The sequence below is a fragment of the Tachypleus tridentatus genome, chromosome 4, assembly GCF_004210375.1.
Source record: "Tachypleus tridentatus isolate NWPU-2018 chromosome 4, ASM421037v1, whole genome shotgun sequence".
Lineage (NCBI taxonomy): Eukaryota > Metazoa > Arthropoda > Merostomata > Xiphosura > Limulidae > Tachypleus > Tachypleus tridentatus.
The window spans coordinates 34,157,641-34,178,799 of record NC_134828.1 but is presented as its reverse complement, the minus strand read 5'-3'; the positions used below and the strand labels follow the sequence as shown (position 1 = coordinate 34,178,799).

The following is a 21,159-nucleotide window of genomic DNA, read 5'->3' as shown; positions in this document are numbered from 1 at the left end:
ATGATAACTACCTACCTTTTCTGTAGTCTTACACTGCTAAATTAAGCATGGCCAGTGCAAATAACCCTCATGTAGCTTTGCACAAAATTAAAAAACAGTCAAACTGTGTGTGTGGGTCTTGAACATGAAGTATAGTCCTAGTAGAGGCAACTGTATTTAGTAAACACAGTTTGCACTTGTTTTAATTGAATTTGACCTTTTGGAATTTTCATTTAAACTGCAGTTTATTAAGATGGTTGGTGTATTTTGTTTTATCCATTGTGTTTCATAGATAAAGCATCAAAGAAAGGTTCTCCCATGTACTTGAAACTGTATATTGATTGCTTCTTTGTTACTGTTTATTTTTGTACAGTGTGAGCAATTTAGTATAGAAACCTTTTCTTTACTACATTCCATTTCTGCAAATAGCAAAATAGCATAACTTTATAACTCAACAAATAAACTTACAATGAGGGCACTTAACTTTATGTCACAGATGAGGTCAAAATGCACCTATCATGATCTTTTTATAGAGTGCCACTGAACATGGTATGATATATTGTTTGTTACAGCTATCAACTATTCATTCTATTTCATACTGCCGAGTTAATGATAATGTGTGGTAGAAGAGAATAAATACAGTAAACAGGGATAGTGGAAAAAACTAGATATGTATTTTGGAGGTTTTAGAGATTATACAAACTGTACAATAAACCCAAGTATTGTTATTTCTTGCATGAACATCACCATGCACTCCAAATTGTCAGAATCTGAATCACTTTGACTTATCACAGTCATATCTTGAGCACATATACTTTAGTAAAACATTTGTTTTTTTTGTATACAACAGATGCATACATTTTACTAAAACTTTGCCATTTTTATTTAGATACACATGGTAGATTCAGAATTATATCCAACATCCTTCCTGCAGTACAGTTATAGTACATTCAGTTATGATGCCCTACATCTAGCACACCTTCAAAGTCTGTCAGTTGCTTTCTAGTGTGGTATTTTCAGATCAGTCTGATTTTCCTTAGATTTACAAGATAGATCTGCAGAAAAAAATAAATTGGAGAGTTGAAAAGATATTTGTTATTGACTAATTCTAAACTTTTTTGAGTCAGTATGAAATAAAGAGTGGATACAAATGTGCAGATATACAGGAAACAGTTTCTTAAAGTACATAATGTGTGTTTACTTTAGCATGGAAAGCAGTTACTTTTACTGGAAAATTAGATCTCTGCTGTCAAGTTTCTGTACAAATGTATTGGATAAAATCTTCTATCAGACTGTTAAAATGTCAGGTTAAATTATTGAAACATTAATGTCTTGCTGTGTCAAAGTAACAATTGCCACTCATTTGACAATAGTGAAAGTAACTTGATGATTTTTCTTGACCATATGCTATGTATCTGAGCAGTGGACAAATTTTGAACATTTTTATATTAAAATGAGAAGGTAGAAAATTCATTTTTATGCCTACACACTACATTAGGAGATGGAAAAATGATGTAGTTTTGATCAGTTATTATATTTGAAAACAATGAAGTGTGCTCAAAGAACTGAACAAGTATCTTACAACTTATGGTAATAAAAGAAAATGTTAAAAGTAGAAAGAATAATTTTTTGCTAATTAACTTTATCATTATTTATGCTTATAATTGTCTTAACCCTCTTGAATAATATGTTTTAGATACAGTCATTAAAAGTGTGTTAAACAACTAAAAGAAAACTGTGTTGTTTTATAGAAAAATTCCTTTGCTGTCAATGAAGCTTTTATACGTATGTTTGAAGAAGGGATGATTTATCGTCAGGAACACTTAGTAAACTGGTGTTGCTCATTACAGTCAGCTATCTCGGACATTGAGGTATGAGTTTCTGTACCTTATGATTTTTGGTAAAGTTGAATGAAAAGAATTCTCTTAAGCAAATTATTTATTTTAACCAACTACTCAATGTTGTAAAAATCTGCTAAAGTTAAAAACATCATCTAATATTTACCTTTTTTTTTCCCATGTTATGATCAGTAGCAAAAATTATTTGTTGCAGTGAATATCTATAAATGTTATTAATTTGTATAGAAATTTAACATATGGAAAGATTTCAGAATGTGGTTTAACCTTTAAATACCCACTTAAAACTAAACTTTTTTAAGTCTAAAGGTTTTAATTTTAATACAGTTTTTCATTATGATGCTTTTCATTCATTCTCATGTTTTGTTGTGAATTTTGTCCTTTGGCTTTATGCCCAACATAACCAGGTGGTTAAGGCACTCGACTTGTAATCTGAGGGTCACGGGATTGAATCCCCATTACACCAAACATGCTTGCCCTCTCAGTCTTTCAGGCATTACAGTGTGATGGACAATCCCACTATTCATTGGTAAAAGAGTAGCCCAAGAGTTGGCAGTGGGTGGTGATGACTAGCTGCCTTCTCTCTAGTCTTACACTGCATAATTAGGGAAGGCTAGTGCAGATAACCCTCGAGTAGCTTTGTGCAAAAGTCAAAACAAACCAAAACAAACCTTTGGCTTTACCTCCATTTCTGGGTGTATAGACATGATTGTGTCAAGTATCTTTTATCAAAATTTTAAATTTCACATGGATAATTTTTCTTGGTTATTTGACTGTACAGTTATATCTTTACTAGTCATCTGAATGTGTATATATCACTCAACTGGATCATTTGTAAATATTGGTTGTTTTGACTGTTTGCATTTAGAACACTAAAAATCGAAACATTAAACTGTTAACTTGTTTATTTTATGACATCAGTAAATATTTAAATTTTGTGAACTATGTAAGTGGAAATGTTTAAATGTTGAAGTTAATGGCTGCTGGACAGACTGGTAGTTTCAGCAACAGAATTATTTTTTCAGATTTTTTAGAATAAAAGATATAATTTTTTCTGTACATGTATGAGTACAGTAGTATTAAATACTTTTATTTTATATACTTTTACTTCTCTACTGGACTGGTATGAAGTACTTGTGAGCTTGAAGTAGCAAAACTGAAATTTATCACAACTGTGATAATTTTGAATAGGTGAGAAAACTATTTGCCTAGATCAGGAACTGAACCCAAGAATTCTGATTTACAAAAGTGTTCTGAGGTTGATGCTTTACAAACCTTTGCTAATTGGTTGAATTTCCATGCACAAAACTCATCATAGAATTAATTAGATAATAATTGTTCTCCTTTTAAGTTTAAAGGGGTGTCTTCTCCAAACCAGTTCTCATCATATGCAGTTAATTAATGTGACTAACTGCCATGCAAATATGGATGTGTTTGTCATCTCATATCACAGTATATGTATGCATCCTTTTGTATTTTAGTTATACTGACTGACAAATTTCTATTAATTTCATAACATGTTAGAAATTTTATAGAAGACCTAGTTTTACAGTAATGATCCAAATTTTAAGGTGTGAAATACTCATTTCATGTTGGAACACAATTATTCTTTAGTTAAATCATTATGGAAATATTTTACACCGATGGTTGAGTTTCTGATGTTAGTCTACTATTTTGAGAGTTAATGGTACTGAAAACATTCAAATAAGGTTAGTATCATACATTACTGGTTGAACATTATAAAGTATTTAAATACTAAACATGTGTGCTGATAATGATTTATAGTTCCTACAGTTCTTTGCTCTTTGTGAAGTTATCACACTGTATTTTGAGTATATTTACCATTCTTGTTTTTTTGTTTTCCAACCATTCTTTTCAGTACTAATCCTTTAGTAGTAAGGGATTTCTGAGTTCTTAGGGTACCTGCACCACATACCACAACACCTCTATACAATAATAAACGAGTAAGTTTTTCTATTATATATCCTTGACCTCACTTCACTCCTCATATATTCAGATACTGTTATATCTGTTTTCGTACTTGGGAAATCAACCCAACGGAAAACATTCTTAACAGTATAAGAAATTAAATTACATAAAGACTGGTACATTAAAATAAACTGATGTTGACATTAATGTATATAGTTGTTTTGATATTATAAAATTATGAAATATATAATTAATGCAAATCACATAATAACTCAGTTTACTGGTATAAATCATTAATTATAATTATGTTCATAATTACAAACATGTACATCATAGATCATAATTAGTATTCTAAAACTATGCTATGATAGAGTTTCTCTGCATACATTCTAAATTGTGTATAAATATACACTCACACTTTTATAATGCTTTTACAATTCCTCTTTAAATTAATGGGAGTATAATGTGGATTCTCAATTGTAACATTGTAACTGGTAATTGTTGGAGTTCTTGTGCCTGCTTTTGTTTGAATAATTTGGAAAATTACTGATATGTTCCTAAATTACACCCTGGTGTAAATGTATGGTGATTCAATTGAACTATTATTTTATGAATTTGTATGTGTAAATTTGATATGAAATTGTAGATGATTATAATTTAAGGTTTACATTATATATGACTTAAAATCTTAATTTAAAAGTAAATATTAAAAGAACACACCTAAATATTGATTGGTGTGTTGAATGCAGCACTGGTTAAAATCAGGTGTTTGTGACATTAGAATACTAAGTCTATAATTTTGTACAAATTGGGAACTCAAATTACAAATATAAACAAGCTAGAATGTAAAATAAGAACCTTGTATAATTTTATTTAGCTGAGATATGGCATAAATTAAACAGTGGCCCTGTTCACTTTTTTCCATTTTTGGAAATGGTCTACATTAAGTATATACACTTACTTCAACATATGATGTGAATAATAAATTGACAGATTAGAATGTCCTTTAATGGTTTCAGCCATTTCAATCTGTTAAAAGTTTAAAACTTTCTCTCAAACCAAGGTTTCAAGGACATAGGTAATGTCTTTTGTCTGCTCAAAGTTTCATTTTTTTTTTTTATCTAAATACAAATTGATAATTTATAAAGGAATTCTATGGTATTGGTATAGTTATTTATGCTTTTTTTGGTTATTCAACTGTATATATAAAACCTAAAAGAAAATTTTGTTTGTTTTCTTACACATGAGAAATTTTAAAAGGCTTAGCAACCAAGTTCAACGGTTATAGCTGGAAAAGATCATTGTTTGCTTTACTTCTTTATTTATTGTTCTATAATTTAAGAAAAATAAGTTTAATAAATTATTTGTAAGTAGCAATAATCTATATAATATACATATATAATGTATAATAATTGAAATGTGACTATATATTACAAATATTTGTCTACTAAACCACAGCCAAGATGGAATCACTTTGTAAAGATTAAAGGTCAGTTTTATATTATTGGGTACAGTAACATGAGGTGCATGTTTATCTTGTCAATACAAGTTATGTAACATTAGCTAGATATGACTGGAAGATCAATATAATAAAAAATAATAAAGATATATAAATATAATATAATGTTATGAGACTTATGCTACTTATATTAAACATTTGTATTTTTGCATTATAATATGTAGTAATTCTAATATGAAAAAAGTTTGATTTATATTTATTTCCTAATTTTTTAGTTACGAAATTTGTCAAATTGACAGATCTCACATAGTTAGGGGAGAGAAAATAACAGTCAAAATGTAATCTTACAGCAAACAAACATTTGAAATGTATTTCGGAGGTTTTAGAGATCATACAAATACTATTTGAGATATTTGGGATGAAGAATATTTTTTCATCATAACATGAAATCACTTTACACTCAGATTAGTAAATGAAACAGACTTGATATTTTCAGAAGCAAATGTTTAGTAAAAATGCTTATTAAAAATTTGATTTTTTTGTGTTCAGAAAGCATTGTAATCTTTACTAGAAATCTACCAAATTTTGTGGAGATGCACACACTGTATCAAAAGTTATAGTATAAATACTTGACATGTGCAAATGTGCATTATAATAAGCCTGTTTTGAAAGGATTAATTGCTATTTGAAAGCTTTGAGTATCAGATATTTTGCTATACTTTTGCAAGAAATGAAAACAATATATACATTAACATTTTAAATCTTAATTCACTAATGAACAACCTTTAAAAATGTAAGTAGTTATTTGTCATATCTGTGCCATTTTTGTTTAAATTCAGTTACTTCTATAAGGCACAGTATTTTATTCTGTGATTTAGTGACCAGGTATTATGATGTTTTACAATAAGAGGTTAAATTTTTACATATTATATATGTAAGTTATAGATATAAATCATAGTTAAGGCCAACATTTGTTGGTATGTTTATATTAAGCTGTTTTTATGTGACAGAGTATTTCAGAGTATTTACATCTGTGCCTTAGTGTCGTGTTTACCAACTGGTGTGCTGTGCAGTTTTGGAAATACCGCGTGTGTGAAAAATAAATGAATACATAGATTAATAAATGAAAAACATGATTCATATAAATTTGTTTTGTGGATGAAACCAAAGTGTATTCTGTTTTGTTGTTCCTTTGGTGTATGAGTGCAAGACATTATGTTATGTAATGTGCTGATTTTTCATCAGATGCTGGGAAAGGGGGGATTGGTGAACCACAAAAAATTTTTTTTTAAAATTAGTATGCCTTTGGTATGAAAAGGTTGAGAAATAGTGTCTTAGTGTAACATGCATAATGATTTATTTTCAGTTTAGTTTTTGCCTTCACATAACCTAAGCTTTCTGTGTTTTATTTCATTTCATTTTTGTGGCTGACTGCCTTTTCTATGATGTAGGTAGAACATATTGAAGTTTGTGGAGAGTCTTTGGTAGATGTGCCTGGCATGACTGAACCTGTAAAATTTGGTGTGCTTGAGATGTTTGCTTACCCACTGGAAAACTCGGGTAAAGATTATTTTGATTAAAAGATTGATTGAATTATATTGTATTAATTCAAAATAATTACTTTAGGTACTCTGTTTCTCTATTAAAAAAAAAGTCTTTCATAAAATCTACCTGTTCTGTGTTTATGTATTTAGCTATTTATATGTAAGAAAATTTTAATATATTAATGCCATAAATTTTAAAGTATGGAGAGCCTACTTTTAAAATGTAATTTAATATTCAACTGATATTTGTCAGTTTGTTAAATAAAGAAGGCAATCAGCCACTAAAATCTTTACCAAATTATGTTTGTTTTTGACCTATGAGTTAAACAACTTGAATGATTTTTTTAGAAAGGGAAATTGTAGTTTCTACAACAAGGCTTGAGACCATGCTGGGAGACACTGCTTTAGCTGTGCATCCAGATGACAGTCGATATAAACATTTTTTGGGCAAGTATGTTCAGCACCCTTTTACTGGCCAGAGACTACAAGTCATAGCAGAAGAAAGTGTAAAGAGTGAGCAAGGAACAGGTAACAAGATTAAAGCATTTACATTTCTGTTCATTTATTCAAAGTTGACTTCTGTAAGAAAGTCTTGTAGCATGTCAGATAGTGTAGTTGTTTCTCTATTAGCTTATAACATGAAATTAATATGTGTGATATTGGATTTACAGCTACTACATCTTTAATTGTTACAGGAGCTCTGAAAGTTACCCCAGCTCATCATATGACAGATTTTATGATTGGGAAGAAACATAACTTAGAGTCTGTGGACATCCTAGATGATAAAGGGTATATAAAAAAAGAAATTCCAATATTTGGGGTACGTGTTAGAGGCAGTAGCATTTTTTACCATCAGTGATATTTACAAAATTAAAGTTAATTTATTTTTCTCATTTTTTATTCATTCTTATCAACTGAATGAGGTTGATTTGATCAGGATGCTTCTTTCTTGCTGCCATGTGTTTCAGACTTGGTTTTTTTGTGAGAAATGGGTTTGGTTTTTCTTTAATTTCATTTGAGAAATTCTGTATTTGCTTAACATAAATCTATGCAAAGCAAGGTGTGAATCTTTTGCTTAAGAAAGTTATTGCCGTGTCTTCATTACAACTGTAGACATCCATATATACCAAAATTTAATATTTGTAAATTTTAAGACCTTGTCTAGTTTTTGTGATGAATATTACTTTAGACATGACTTTTGTGAAGTCTGAGTACATGTTTTTGAGATTCATTAATTTGTAAATTGAATAACTTTGTTTTCTCAGGGTGTGTTTTTATAATACAGGTCTTTGTTTGGTAATCCATCTTTTGATTCAGCTGCAGTAATATTATTCTAAGAGTGTGATTTAGTTTCATGTGAAACTTTTTTTTAAAACTGGATCTGTTTTTTTTAACCTAAGTGCTTGTACTATTTTATCAGAAGGATTGTTGATCTCACATGGTGAGCATATGACTTGGTATCTGAAATTTTCTTGAAAGAAAGTTTAGGAAATAATATGAAAGTATAATGAATTAAGCAGGAACAAATGGTTGAAAGTATTGATTGATTACTGAGTCAACTAATTAGGTAATTCAGCATAGTAAGTTTTGAGTTTGTTTTCAGTGAAAAACAAGATTTATATAAAGAACCATATGTGCAAAGCATTAAGTAAGTGGAATCGTTTTTTAAGCTATTATTTATTTATGAAATTAGGCTTATTATTACATAATACTTGTATTGGGAAAATAAAACACTTTCTTTATGTGGACTGGACTCAGAATTTTTTTTTTATTCAAATCAAATAATACAACACAACCTATCCAATGAGAGAAACAGTTAAAAAGATACATGTAGTGCATTTTTCTCCTTGTGTTTCACCTTTTGATTCTTTTTTCCTTACACTTAAGTTAATCATGTTTATTCCTCTTACTTCATATACATTAAAAAAACACATAAAACTTTAAGAGTTTTGTGTTACTGTATTGCCAAGAATAGTTTCTCTTTCAGTAAAAAAATGTAATTTTTTAATAATATTTATCTTTTCATAACATTTCCTTTCATGTTTATAGAGAGATTGTTTATAATTCTTATGCACGTTGCAATATTATAATTCTGCATTTCGTATGCACATTGCCAAGTTAATAACCCATTATGTGCAATTACATCATAAATAATTTTAAGCAGTGGTTATGTGTTTTGGTAATTTGAAAACTTTGTGTAATTATTTTTTTGTTTGGAAACATAAGCATATCTACTTTGATACAAATAAAATGCATTATGAGATGGTTATACCACTGTATTTCTGCAGAATCTTTTTCTGTTTTTAAGTTTTAGTTTTAAATTTATCTGGTCTGTGTCTGGTTATTTTTAGTTTGAGATCAGTATCAGTTGTATCTAATTTCTAGGCCTTACCTCGCTTCATTGCCCGAAAAATGATAAGAGAGGCTCTAAAGGAGAGAGGACTGTATCGTGGAATGGAGCAACACAAGTATACTATACCAATTTGCAGTCGATCACGAGACATTGTGGAACCACGACTTAAACCTCAGTGGTTTCTCCAATGTTCAGAGCAGGCAGAAAAAGCCATACAAGTGAGATTATTTATATTTGTAGTATTAGTGACTTAAAAAACTATAAGTGTAGAAGACTTTAAAACTTCATTTTAAAATGTTTTTCAAAAATAAAATAGAAGAAGATGAAACAGAGGTGTTGAAAATTATATAAAGTTTTCTTGTTAGTTAGTTAGTTATCACCATTAGATTCCATCTAGGAACATAGGGCCGCAATTGCTTGCGGATTCTTCAACAAGTATTTAAGTGAGTAGGTTGTTAGCCCACTGCACTGAGCCGTCCCTAATTTAGCAGTGTAAGACTAGAGGGAAGGCAGCTAGTCATCACCACCCACCGCCAACTCTTGGGCTACTCTTTTACCAATGAATAGTGGGATTGACCGTCACATTATAACGCCCCCACGGCTGGGAGGGCAAGCATGTTTGGCGTGACATGGGCACGAACCCGCGACCCTCGGATTACGAGTCGCACGCCTTACGCGCTAGGCCATGCCAGGCCCAAAGTTTTCTTGTAGTTTTGTATAATTGTGATCAAAGACACAAAGAAGGGGTACACCTACAACATGGAACTATGTAAAATCATTTTTTTTTTTTTTTTGTTTGGTTCTCTGTTTCAGATAAGTGAAAGGTTGTATTACAAAAAACAATATTTGATGGGTCAAATGTAATGATCCATGATAACAAAAATTAAAAAACTAGTTTCATATTGTTATTGGTATAATTAAAATAGTTTTGAAACTTTATTCAAGATTATTTTTTTATCATCAAAACATCAAACTGATTACTGCTGTGTGACATATACAAAATGTTATAAACGTTTCAAGTCTTAAACATTCAGGTATTATGTGTCTAGATATTTCAAACTTTATATTTAATTCAAATGCACTTCAAGAATGAAAAACTCATCAAGAAGTCATAAGATAAAATACTGAGCAACAGAAAACATTTTCTGTTTAAATGTTATATATGTATTTACTGTAAAACCTGTGTGTAATAAAATCTAGTTAGTGCTAGGAGGAATGACTTTTTTCAATTTCTTTGGTATCTACCTAAACTAAAAGTTTTTTCTCTTAAATAAGCAGTTTTTAAACATTATAATTCTAGTGTACAACCTTTGAGTACTCTTACAATATTAGAATAAGTTTTACAATATTTTATGTCATTTTATTTTAATGATTGTTTCAGATGATTGTTTGTTTCATGCATTTGTAATATTTGATTTGTGTGGTTAACTTATTTGCTACCAATGGAAAGATATAAGAAGCTGAATTATCTATCTGACTTCATTTTGGCCTGTGATAGACAAACTTTAATAAGTTAATTATTAATAGTTGCTCAAAACAAAATATTTCATTGTAGTATATGAATTTTATTATAAACTACTTGGTATAAAAGAATTAATACAACTTAATTGGAAAATATGTCATTTCTAAATGATCCTAATGGCTGTAGTAGTTTCACTTATATATTCTTGATTTACAGAATTAACTTACAGTAGTTTAGTTTGCAGTATGATATTGTTTTCTCTCTTTCTCTCTGTTATTGTGTGTAAGATGTTTGTATTTTGCTTAAGTTTGTCCATGAGGAAAAAAGGTTCACCTTTTGAATGCAATCAGGTTACATGGTTTTGTACTTTTGTCTTAGTTGGTATTTTTGAACGTGCATGTTTTCCTAACATCTTTAATTCTTTGTATTTTTTTAGGCTGTAAGGAAAGGAGAATTACAAATAATTCCTGCAAGTCATGCAAATGTGTGGGAAGAGTGGTTAGGAAATATACAGTAAGTGTTTTAATAAAACTTTGGAATTTACAGAAGCTAAGTTCAGTATTTTGTATTATAGCAGCAGTATTTTAAAATTATATGTTGAAATCACAAGAAGTTGTTTTCTGGTTAACAACTATTCACACAATTAATCTTTTTATATTTAGCTTTTCATATATTAATAATTAGATGCTTTCAATATGACAGTGGTGATTCAAGATATTTGCAAACAATTTTTCAAAATGTAAGCATAATAAAATTTTTTTGACATTGGTCTCAATATCATTATTTAGATTTCAAATTATAGCTGTAAAATATTTATGCATTGAGAAAAAAACTATCCAGGAGTTGTGTATTTTTAGAGTAATAGTTCTTAACGTTTAATGTAGTCTGAATGCCACATTTATGCTATTTTTCACTCTCGAGTGCAATTTTACTACTGCTTTTTACCAGTTTAAAAATTAGTCACCACCAGGTAGAACATCATGCAGTAGCTCTGAAATGTATACACCTATACAATGTATGTTTCAAAATTATGTATACAAATTTTAGAAATTTAATTCTTGTGAACTATATGCACAATTTTCACAAACGTTTTTTTTATTTTAAAGCTCAAAAACGTACAGTTCTTTCACAATAAACTAAACATATAGCTGCATGGGAGTATCTGGAAAATGAATTTCCTGAACATTGAATAAGTTGCAGAGGGAGTGCTTTTGAATACCCTCCAAGGTCTCCAGACACAATTCCTTTAGATTTCTTTGCATGGGGATACTTGAAAGATTAAGTTTACAGTAAAAAAAAAAGAAACATTAGAAAATCTGTGGATGGCAATATAGCAGGAAGCACACAAAATTTCACCTGACTTGTGCTCTGTAGTATGTATAACTCTTGAAGAGAGATGTTGTTCATGTATCAGTGTTGGCAGCAGACATTTTGAACATTTCACCCTAGTTCTGTGTGACATATACAAAATGTTATAAATGTTCCAAGTCTTAAACATTTTCTCAACACAAAAGAGCCGTTTTTACATATATATTTTTCTACAAGTGGGTTTTCTCGACACCACTGATTATAACTTCTAAATAGTTGAGAATTTCAACTTTTTAATGAGCTTTAAAACTCACTTCCTTATTTGTGTATAAATCTACTGTGCAGTATTTCCCAATGTTATTTTGTTAGGTTCAGATAGTATTTCCTACAATCATTATATGAATGTGGACTCTGAATTGTTGGAAATCAGACATAGAGGCATTTGGTTATAATACCACATATAGAAGCTATGACCACTGGTCACCCAACCAATCATATTTACCAAGTACCTGAACCTCTGAAAAGCGTTCAGATAGTTAGTTGGTTCAAGTTTGAAATGAGGGAACCCACAGTTATGTGGGTAATGTACCAGATTTTTATCAAGACCCAGGATCAAGTCCTAGTCACTACTAGTATAAAAAATAGTCCTTCTCAGGACCTCCATGAAGATTGCAGCAGATTAACAGCCAAAATATGGTATAAAACTAGTTTTAGTAATTAGTATCTGGTCATAAAAGAAAAGAAGCTTTAATAATTAATAACAAGACATAGGATCATATAGACTACTAACTGTGATGATGATTGAGGTATAATTACCACAACTTTACCATAAATATGTTTGCACCACTGTTTATATTTTCCTGTCTTGAAATGTGATGACTTATTTGAAAATCTCCTAAAAGTTACTGTTGAAATATTTTCTGTGCTGTATTTTGTTACATGAAGGATTACTAATGTGAAACTATACTGTTAAACAGTGCTGCAGCTTATAGAATTTTAATAAAAATTCCTGAAGTAATGAAGTAAGAATTTTGATCACTAGGTCTTTCAAAATGGAAGGGAAATGAAAATATTTTACTTCCTTGTTACAATATAGAGTTCAATAATCATTGCCAGGTTGACTTAGATTTTGTAGAATAATATTAGTGACTTTGAGTTTTTTGTATGTTGTCAGAAACTATTTCAAATGCAATATTTACACTGTCACAGTTTTCATCTTGCACCATTAAGGTAGTGGCTCTATTGCCACATCTTTAGTACTATTTTCACAAATACATAAATCTCTCATATCATGTATAAGTAATAAAAGAATTTAGCAGATTGCTGCATGTAGTGTATAAATCCACTAGACTGGCAGGGAATGAAATTATAGCAACTCTATGTTTGCTTTATTTGTAGAGATTGGTGTATATCTCGACAGCTTTGGTGGGGACACCAGATTCCAGCTTATCGAATTACTAATACTAATGAACTTGTTAAGGTATGAGTAAATCGTTTTCAGTTTGTTATCCTTTCTACTATGCAAAACAATGGAAAACAATTTAAAATTTTTTTTTAATGTATACTGGAGGATGGAATGTATTATTCTTGAAATTTCAAGAGTGACCTAAATTCTAAGTTCAATATTATTGTCTTTTGTGCTTTTACAATTCATCACTTGTAAGAAATTTCAAACAAATATTTTAACAGAGGGTAAGATGATCAATCAGTTTTGTTTTCCTATGAAACATTATAGAAGTGTATGAAAAAAATCTTTAAAGGTAATTTTAATTTAATGTTTTATGTATTTATTTTACTTTTCAATCAGAATTAAGTTCACAACAAGCATATTATCTATGGACAAGATTCAAAAGGTCAGTGGGCAATATAATTCTGTTCCCCTCTCGATCTTACTCTCTGATGGCCAGGAAGTAGCTGATATCTAGAGCATGGCTGATACTTTAGGTAAAAGCTTTTGCTGAGTATCTGGTACTTCTGCTTGTTCCTTAACTTTCTTAGCCATCAAGACTTAGGCAGAGTGACCACCTCTTTCCTTTCGAGCTTAATGTCTCTATGATTGTAATCGTCCCTTTACACTGATTGAACTCAAAATGGCCCTTCATTTTTTTGGAAGTATGTCGGTTGGATCTGATGATATAGACTAAGAAATGCTGGCCATCTATGTTCTGCTTCTCTTGCTATTCTTCTGATTCTTTTTAACTGGATCTGGCAAGAGAATGTTTTTTCTGATGCCTGACACCAGGCTGTTGTGCTACCTTTGTCTCAACCTGGGAAGGATCCTATGATTACTTCAAACTACCGTCCAGTTGCTTTGACAAGCTGTCTCTGTAAGAGAGGATGGTTAATGCCATCTTCTTTGGTTCCTTGAATCAAACAACCTCCTGTCGCCCATCCAGTGTGGGTTCCGATGACAGTTCTCCACTGTGGACTACCTGATTCGACATGATATGTCAATCAGAGAAGCCTTTCTCAAATGACAACATCTTGTATCAATATTTTTTGACATTAAGAAGGCTTTGATACAACATGGAGGTATGGGTTACTTGGCCATTTGCCCATTTTTATTAAACATTTTTTAATGGACAGGCGATTTCAAGTTTGTGTGGGTTCGATACTTTCCTGTTCTTTTCTACAGAAACTTGGAGTCCCTCAAGGCTGTGTTTTGAGGGTCACACTTTTCAATATAAAGATTAATACAATCACCAAACAACTCCCTCTTGCTGTCACAAATGGGCTCTATCTCAACGACTTTCACATCCCATGTCAGTCGTCGAACATGAGGTATATTGAGTGGCAGCTACAGACTGCCCTCAATCATTTACTGAAGTAAACCACAGCAAATAGCTTTAACTTTTCTCGCTCTCTCTAAACCGTTGGCATGCACTTTTGCTGCCAGTGGAATATTCACCTTGATCCTGAACTCTGTATCAGTGAAGTTGTGTTGCCTGTGGTCCCTGAGACAAAGTTCTTGGGGCTTATCTTGGGCTGTAAGCTGACCTTTATACCACATATCAAGCAGCTACAGGTCAAATGTATAAGAGCACTGAACATCCTGTTTCCTCTCTTCCACCACTTGGGGAGCAGACCAATGTTCTAGGCTAAAGGTATGTCGTGCTCTTATTTGATCAAAACTCGACTATGGATCACTGGTCTATGGCTCTGCTAGACCCACAGCCTTAAAGATGCTAAACCCCATTTATCATCAAGAACTTTGGCTTTGCACTGGAGCTTTCTGCACTTCCCCAGTTCAGAGCTTTTACATAGAGTCTCATGAAGCTTCTTTGCACTTCTGCTGTTTGCAACTGTTTTTACTATATGCTTTGAAACTTTGTTCCTTACCAAAGCATCCCACTTGGGAATGTGTTTTCCTTCCTCGGTGGGCCATACATTTTTGGAACAGATGATCTGCCAGTGCTTCCTTTGGCCTTTGTATACAGGCACAGTTGGATGAATTGGGTCTGTCATTGGATAACATTGCTGTATCCATTTGTCAGCCCATCCCACCATGGCTTCTTACAGTCTCCAAATGTGACCTATCTTTAAGTCATCTGAGAAAAGCAGACACTCCCAACTGGAAATACTGTCTGCTATTTGCTGAACATCTTTCAAACAATTCTTCCATTCCTATTTATAATGATGGTTTGAAATCAGGTGATTGTTTGGGCTCTGCCATGGTTTGTTGTGGTTTGGTGGTTTTGCACAGAATCCCCTCTGCAGATTCCGTGATCACTACTGAACTGTACGCCATTTCTATTGCCCTGGATCACATAGAAGCTATGCAGTACTCAAACTGCACTATTTATACTGGTTCTGTGCCAGTTGGCAGTTGACTTGGAATGAGCAACATGAAAATAAGCTTCTCCAAATAAAACCCTCTATTGGACTTTGGCCGTCTTGCTTCTGTAAGGGTCACAATTTTTTAACTCATCATTTTCTTTTATCTGGGACTGATGCACCAGTGAGTTGTCTATGTAACACTTGGGTCACAATAAGCTACATTTTACTGTCTTGCCATCGTTGAGAGTCATAACGATGGCACCATTTTAAATATGTTCTGTCCCAAGGTTTATCTGTAATATGAGGCAGTGCTATTGGTGATGGTGACACTATCGATCTTAGAAAGGTTTTTAGGTTTTTTAAAGGCCATTAATCTTTTTAATGCTATTTAAGTTTTTTAATTTATACATTAGACCTTTTTTGATGTGATTCCCTTATATGAATCAAAGTAAATCTTGTTCAGTTTGAAATTAGAAAATGGGTGTGACATCAAATAACTCGAAACCAGGACTGGAAAGGCCAACTTTAGGTGTCTAATGGTGGATTTTGAACTTACCTGTTAGTCTTCATGGCGAGTTATAATAATTACAATTATGCTACAGAAAGCCCTTTACAACTTGTATTACTGTAGTTTTTCTCTTACTGCTGTAGACTAGATGTAAAAATTGTATTTAATGCTATTTATATTTTTAATTAAAAAATTAAACTTTTTGTTCCATCTTAATTTCCTTTTATGAATTTTAATAATTTTACTTTAATTTTAACTTTGTACTGGATGTTTGGCACAGATAGCCTAGTTGCTTTGCACCATAAAACATCAAACCAACTTACAATCCATCACACACATACACATTGACCTGAAGATGAAAGGCAGAAGACTTTTGAAACTTCCTCCTCTATACTTGTGTGTCTACAATAGGCATGAAACTCTGCCTAACAATCTATCAAAAATAATTTGTTTTATTTTGTTCTCTTTACCTATTATATTAGTTATAATGGAGAAGTTAGAAGGTATTGCTGATGTCAGTTAGTATGAAATTTAAAAGTTCTAGTAACATGGTAGCATGTAAGAAAAATATACAAAACCCTATAACCAAATTTCTTTTGAGAATTAGGTGTTTACATTATTAGGAGATAAACTGTTTTTCCCTGATAAAGAAAGTTCTACCTTTAAACTTATCAGGTTTTAGCACTTCATTATATTGTCTTTTATTAATGTTTTTTAACCTTTGTGTTTACTATCATGAATGTTATTATATAAAAAAGACTTGAGATGTTGAATTATAAAAATTTGTGTAGTAATTTGTTTTTTGGAAAAAAAAATACACTTGAGATAATATTTTTTAAAAATAGCATCTCATATATCTTGGCATATATACCACAATTCATTATTTTGTTCACTCATGTATAACCTATTCAAAATAATGGGGAAAGTACTACCACCCCCACCCCATAGTATACCCTAACCACATATTTCAAAGTTAACTGAAATAATAAATTTTGCAAATTCAAGCTTGACCATCAAAGAGGCAGAAATGTGCAGTAAAGGCAGTCAAATATTGATCAATTCCTTTGTGAGCCAATTGAAATTAAGATCATTCATGGAATGAATTTGTTGTATATTTATAGAAAAATTATTAGTAAAAGTCAGTTTGATTAAGAACTTCTCGTATGTTGAAAAACATATTATACCAATACTCACTACTCTTATAAGGTTCACATCATACCCCTTTCACATTTTCCTATGTCATAAGCATACTGTGCTCATGATTTTGGTTTAGGAAGTCTCTTCATTCTGAAAGACAAAGTAAGAATGGTGTTCACATATGAAATAGTTCAAAATTAACCTTGTTATCTTTAGTGTTTTTGGAGTTCTGGCTAGTATCACAGTCTGTGAAATTGAGGTTTTTTTTTGTTTTTTTTTTCACCCTGTTGCCACAAATACATGCTGTTGGTATGATAAAATTACACTAGTTGATTAGAGCAGTCCAAGATTTTGTTGTGGGTGTTGTTGTTGCTTTGCTGCATTTCCTCTAGTCTTTCAGTTAAAATAAGACATAGCTTGTGCTATTAGCTTTTTAGTAACTTTATATAAGCTTCTGAAAAAAAAAACTTAAAATCTGGTTTAGTAATTATTTAGGAAGGTATTAGAAAAAAGGATTTTTGGTTAGATTTAATGGCATAAATAACACAATCTTAGTTACATTCAACAATAAGACAAATCTAGGCAAGTCTACAGACATAACTACTTGGTTTTTCATAGTCTAACCTGTACTGATGTACAATATATTCCTCAAGATGTTCTGTAGTAAGAGGTTTTATTTTTAACTCTATAAAACTTAATATGGGATCTATGCTTTGAAATTTTGAATTGGCTATGTTCATAAATAGATAAATAATGAAATTTGAAAACTGAGTTGAAGAGAAATATTATTGTGTTTTTAATTGTAAAAAATTAGAATACTAAAGAGACTTGGACTGCTGCACATCTGTGTTCATAGATAGATAAATAATGAAATTTGAAAACTGAGTTGAAGAGAAATATTATTGTGTTTTTATTGTAAAAAATTAGAGTACTAAAGAGACTTGGACTGCTGCACATCTGTGTTCATAGATAGATAAATAATGAAATTTGAAAACTGAGTTGAAGAGAAATATTATTGTGTTTTTATTGTAAAAAATTAGAGTACTAAAGAGACTTGGACTGCTGCACATCTGTGTTTATAGATAGATAAATAATGAAATTTGAAAACTGAGTTGAAGAGAAATATTATTGTGTTTTATTGTAAAAAATTAGAGTACTAAAGAGACTTGGACTGCTGCACATCTGTGTTCATAGATAGATAAATAATGAAATTTGAAAACTGAGTTGAAGAGAAATATTATTGTGTTTTTATTGTAAAAAATTAGAGTACTAAAGAGACTTGGACTGCTGCACATCTGTGTTCATAGATAGATAAATAATGAAATTTGAAAACTGAGTTGAAGAGAAATATTATTGTGTTTTTATTGTAAAAAATTAGAGTACTAAAGAGACTTGGACTGCTGCACATCTGTGTTCATAGATAGATAAATAATGAAATTTGAAAACTGAGTTGAAGAGAAATATTATTGTGTTTTTATTGTAAAAAATTAGAGTACTAAAGAGACTTGGACTGCTGCACATCTGTGTTTATAGATAGATAAATAATGAAATTTGAAAACTGAGTTGAAGAGAAATATTATTGTGTTTTATTGTAAAAAATTAGAGTACTAAAGAGACTTGGACTGCTGCACATCTGTGTTTATAGATAGATAAATAATGAAATTTGAAAACTGAGTTGAAGAGAAATATTATTGTGTTTTTATTGTAAAAAATTAGAGTACTAAAGAGACTTGGACTGCTGCACATCTGTGTTCATAGATAGATAAATAATGAAATTTGAAAACTGAGTTGAAGAGAAATATTATTGTGTTTTTATTGTAAAAAATTAGAGTACTAAAGAGACCTGGATTGCTGCACATCTGTGTTCATAGATAGATAAATAATGAAATTTGAAAACTGAGTTGAAGAGAAATATTATTGTGTTTTTATTGTAAAAAATTAGAGTACTAAAGAGACTTGGACTGCTGCACATCTGTGTTCATAGATAGATAAATAATGAAATTTGAAAACTGAGTTGAAGAGAAATATTATTGTGTTTTTATTGTAAAAAATTAGAGTACTAAAGAGACTTGGACTGCTGCACATCTGTGTTCATAGATAGATAAATAATGAAATTTGAAAACTGGGTTGAAGAGAAATATTATTGTGTTTTTATTGTAAAAATTAGAGTACTAAAGAGACTTGGACTGCTGCACATCTGTGTTCATAGATAGATAAATAATGAAATTTGAAAACTGAGTTGAAGAGAAATATTATTGTGTTTTTATTGTAAATAATTAGAGTACTAAAGAGACCTGGACTGCTGCACATCTGTGTTCATAGATAGATAAATAATGAAATTTGAAAACTGAGTTGAAGAGAAATATTATTGTGTTTTTATTGTAAAAAATTAGAGTACTAAAGAGACTTGGACTGCTGCACATCTGTGTTCATAGATAGATAAATAATGAAATTTGAAAACTGAGTTGAAGAGAAATATTATTGTGTTTTTATTGTAAAAAATTAGAGTACTAAAGAGACCTGGATTGCTGCACATCTGTGTTCATAGATAGATAAATAATGAAATTTGAAAACTGAGTTGAAGAGAAATATTATTGTGTTTTTATTGTAATAATTAGAGTACTAAAGAGACTTGGACTGCTGCACATCTGTGTTCATAGATAGATAAATAATGAAATTTGAAAACTGAGTTGAAGAGAAATATTATTGTGTTTTTATTGTAAATAATTAGAGTACTAAAGAGACTTGGACTGCTGCACATCTGTGTTCATAGATAGATAAATAATGAAATTTGAAAACTGAGTTGAAGAGAAATATTATTGTGTTTTTATTGTAAAAATTAGAGTACTAAAGAGACCTGGACTGCTGCACATCTGTGTTCATAGATAGATAAATAATGAAATTTGAAAACTGAGTTGAAGAGAAATATTATTGTGTTTTTATTGTAAAAAATTAGAGTACTAAAGAGACCTGGACTGCTGCACATCTGTGTTCATAGATAGATAAATAATGAAATTTGAAAACTGAGTTGAAGAGAAATATTATTGTGTTTTTATTGTAAAAATTAGAGTACTAAAGAGACTTGGACTGCTGCACATCTGTGTTCATAGATAGATAAATAATGAAATTTGAAAACTGAGTTGAAGAGAAATATTATTGTGTTTTTATTGTAAAAAATTAGAGTACTAAAGAGACTTGGACTGCTGCACATCTGTGTTCATAGATAGATAAATAATGAAATTTGAAAACTGAGTTGAAGAGAAATATTATTGTGTTTTTATTGTAAAAATTAGAGTACTAAAGAGACTTGGACTGCTGCACATCTGTGTTCATAGATAGATAAATAATGAAATTTGAAAACTGAGTTGAAGAGAAATATTATTGTGTTTTTATTGTAAAAAATTAGAGTACTAAAGAGACTTGGACTGCTGCACATCTGTGTTCATAGATAGATAAATAATGAAATTTGAAAACTGAGTTGAAGAGAAATATTATTGTGTTTTTATTGTAAAAAATTAGAGTACTAAAGAGACTTGGACTGCTGCACATCTGTGTTCATAGATAGATAAATAATGAAATTTGAAAACTGAGTTGAAGAGAAATATTATTGTGTTTTTATTGTAAAAAATAGAGTACTAAAGAGACCTGAACTGCTGCACATCTGTGTTTATAGATAGATAAATAATGAAATTTGAAAACTGAGTTGAAGAGAAATATTATTGTGTTTTTATTGTAAATAATTAGAGTACTAAAGAGACTTGGACTGCTGCACATCTGTGTTCATAGATAGATAAATAATGAAATTTGAAAACTGAGTTGAAGAGAAATATTATTGTGTTTTTATTGT

At 30.6% G+C, this 21,159-nt stretch overlaps 1 protein-coding gene across 2 annotated transcripts in view; it reads left to right on the top strand.

Annotated features, from left to right (window-relative positions):
- The window catches only part of LOC143248815 (valine--tRNA ligase-like), a 73,691-nt gene that overhangs the window by 18,639 nt on the left and 33,893 nt on the right, over positions 1–21,159 (top strand). For both annotated transcript variants that reach the window (XM_076497590.1, XM_076497591.1), the window contains exons 7-13: positions 1,731–1,850; positions 6,675–6,783; positions 7,116–7,295; positions 7,463–7,587; positions 9,153–9,338; positions 11,019–11,095; positions 13,289–13,370. In XM_076497590.1, coding sequence (XP_076353705.1) covers positions 1,731–1,850; positions 6,675–6,783; positions 7,116–7,295; positions 7,463–7,587; positions 9,153–9,338; positions 11,019–11,095; positions 13,289–13,370 — 879 coding nt within the window. The remainder of the gene's footprint in view (positions 1–1,730; positions 1,851–6,674; positions 6,784–7,115; positions 7,296–7,462; positions 7,588–9,152; positions 9,339–11,018; positions 11,096–13,288; positions 13,371–21,159) is intronic.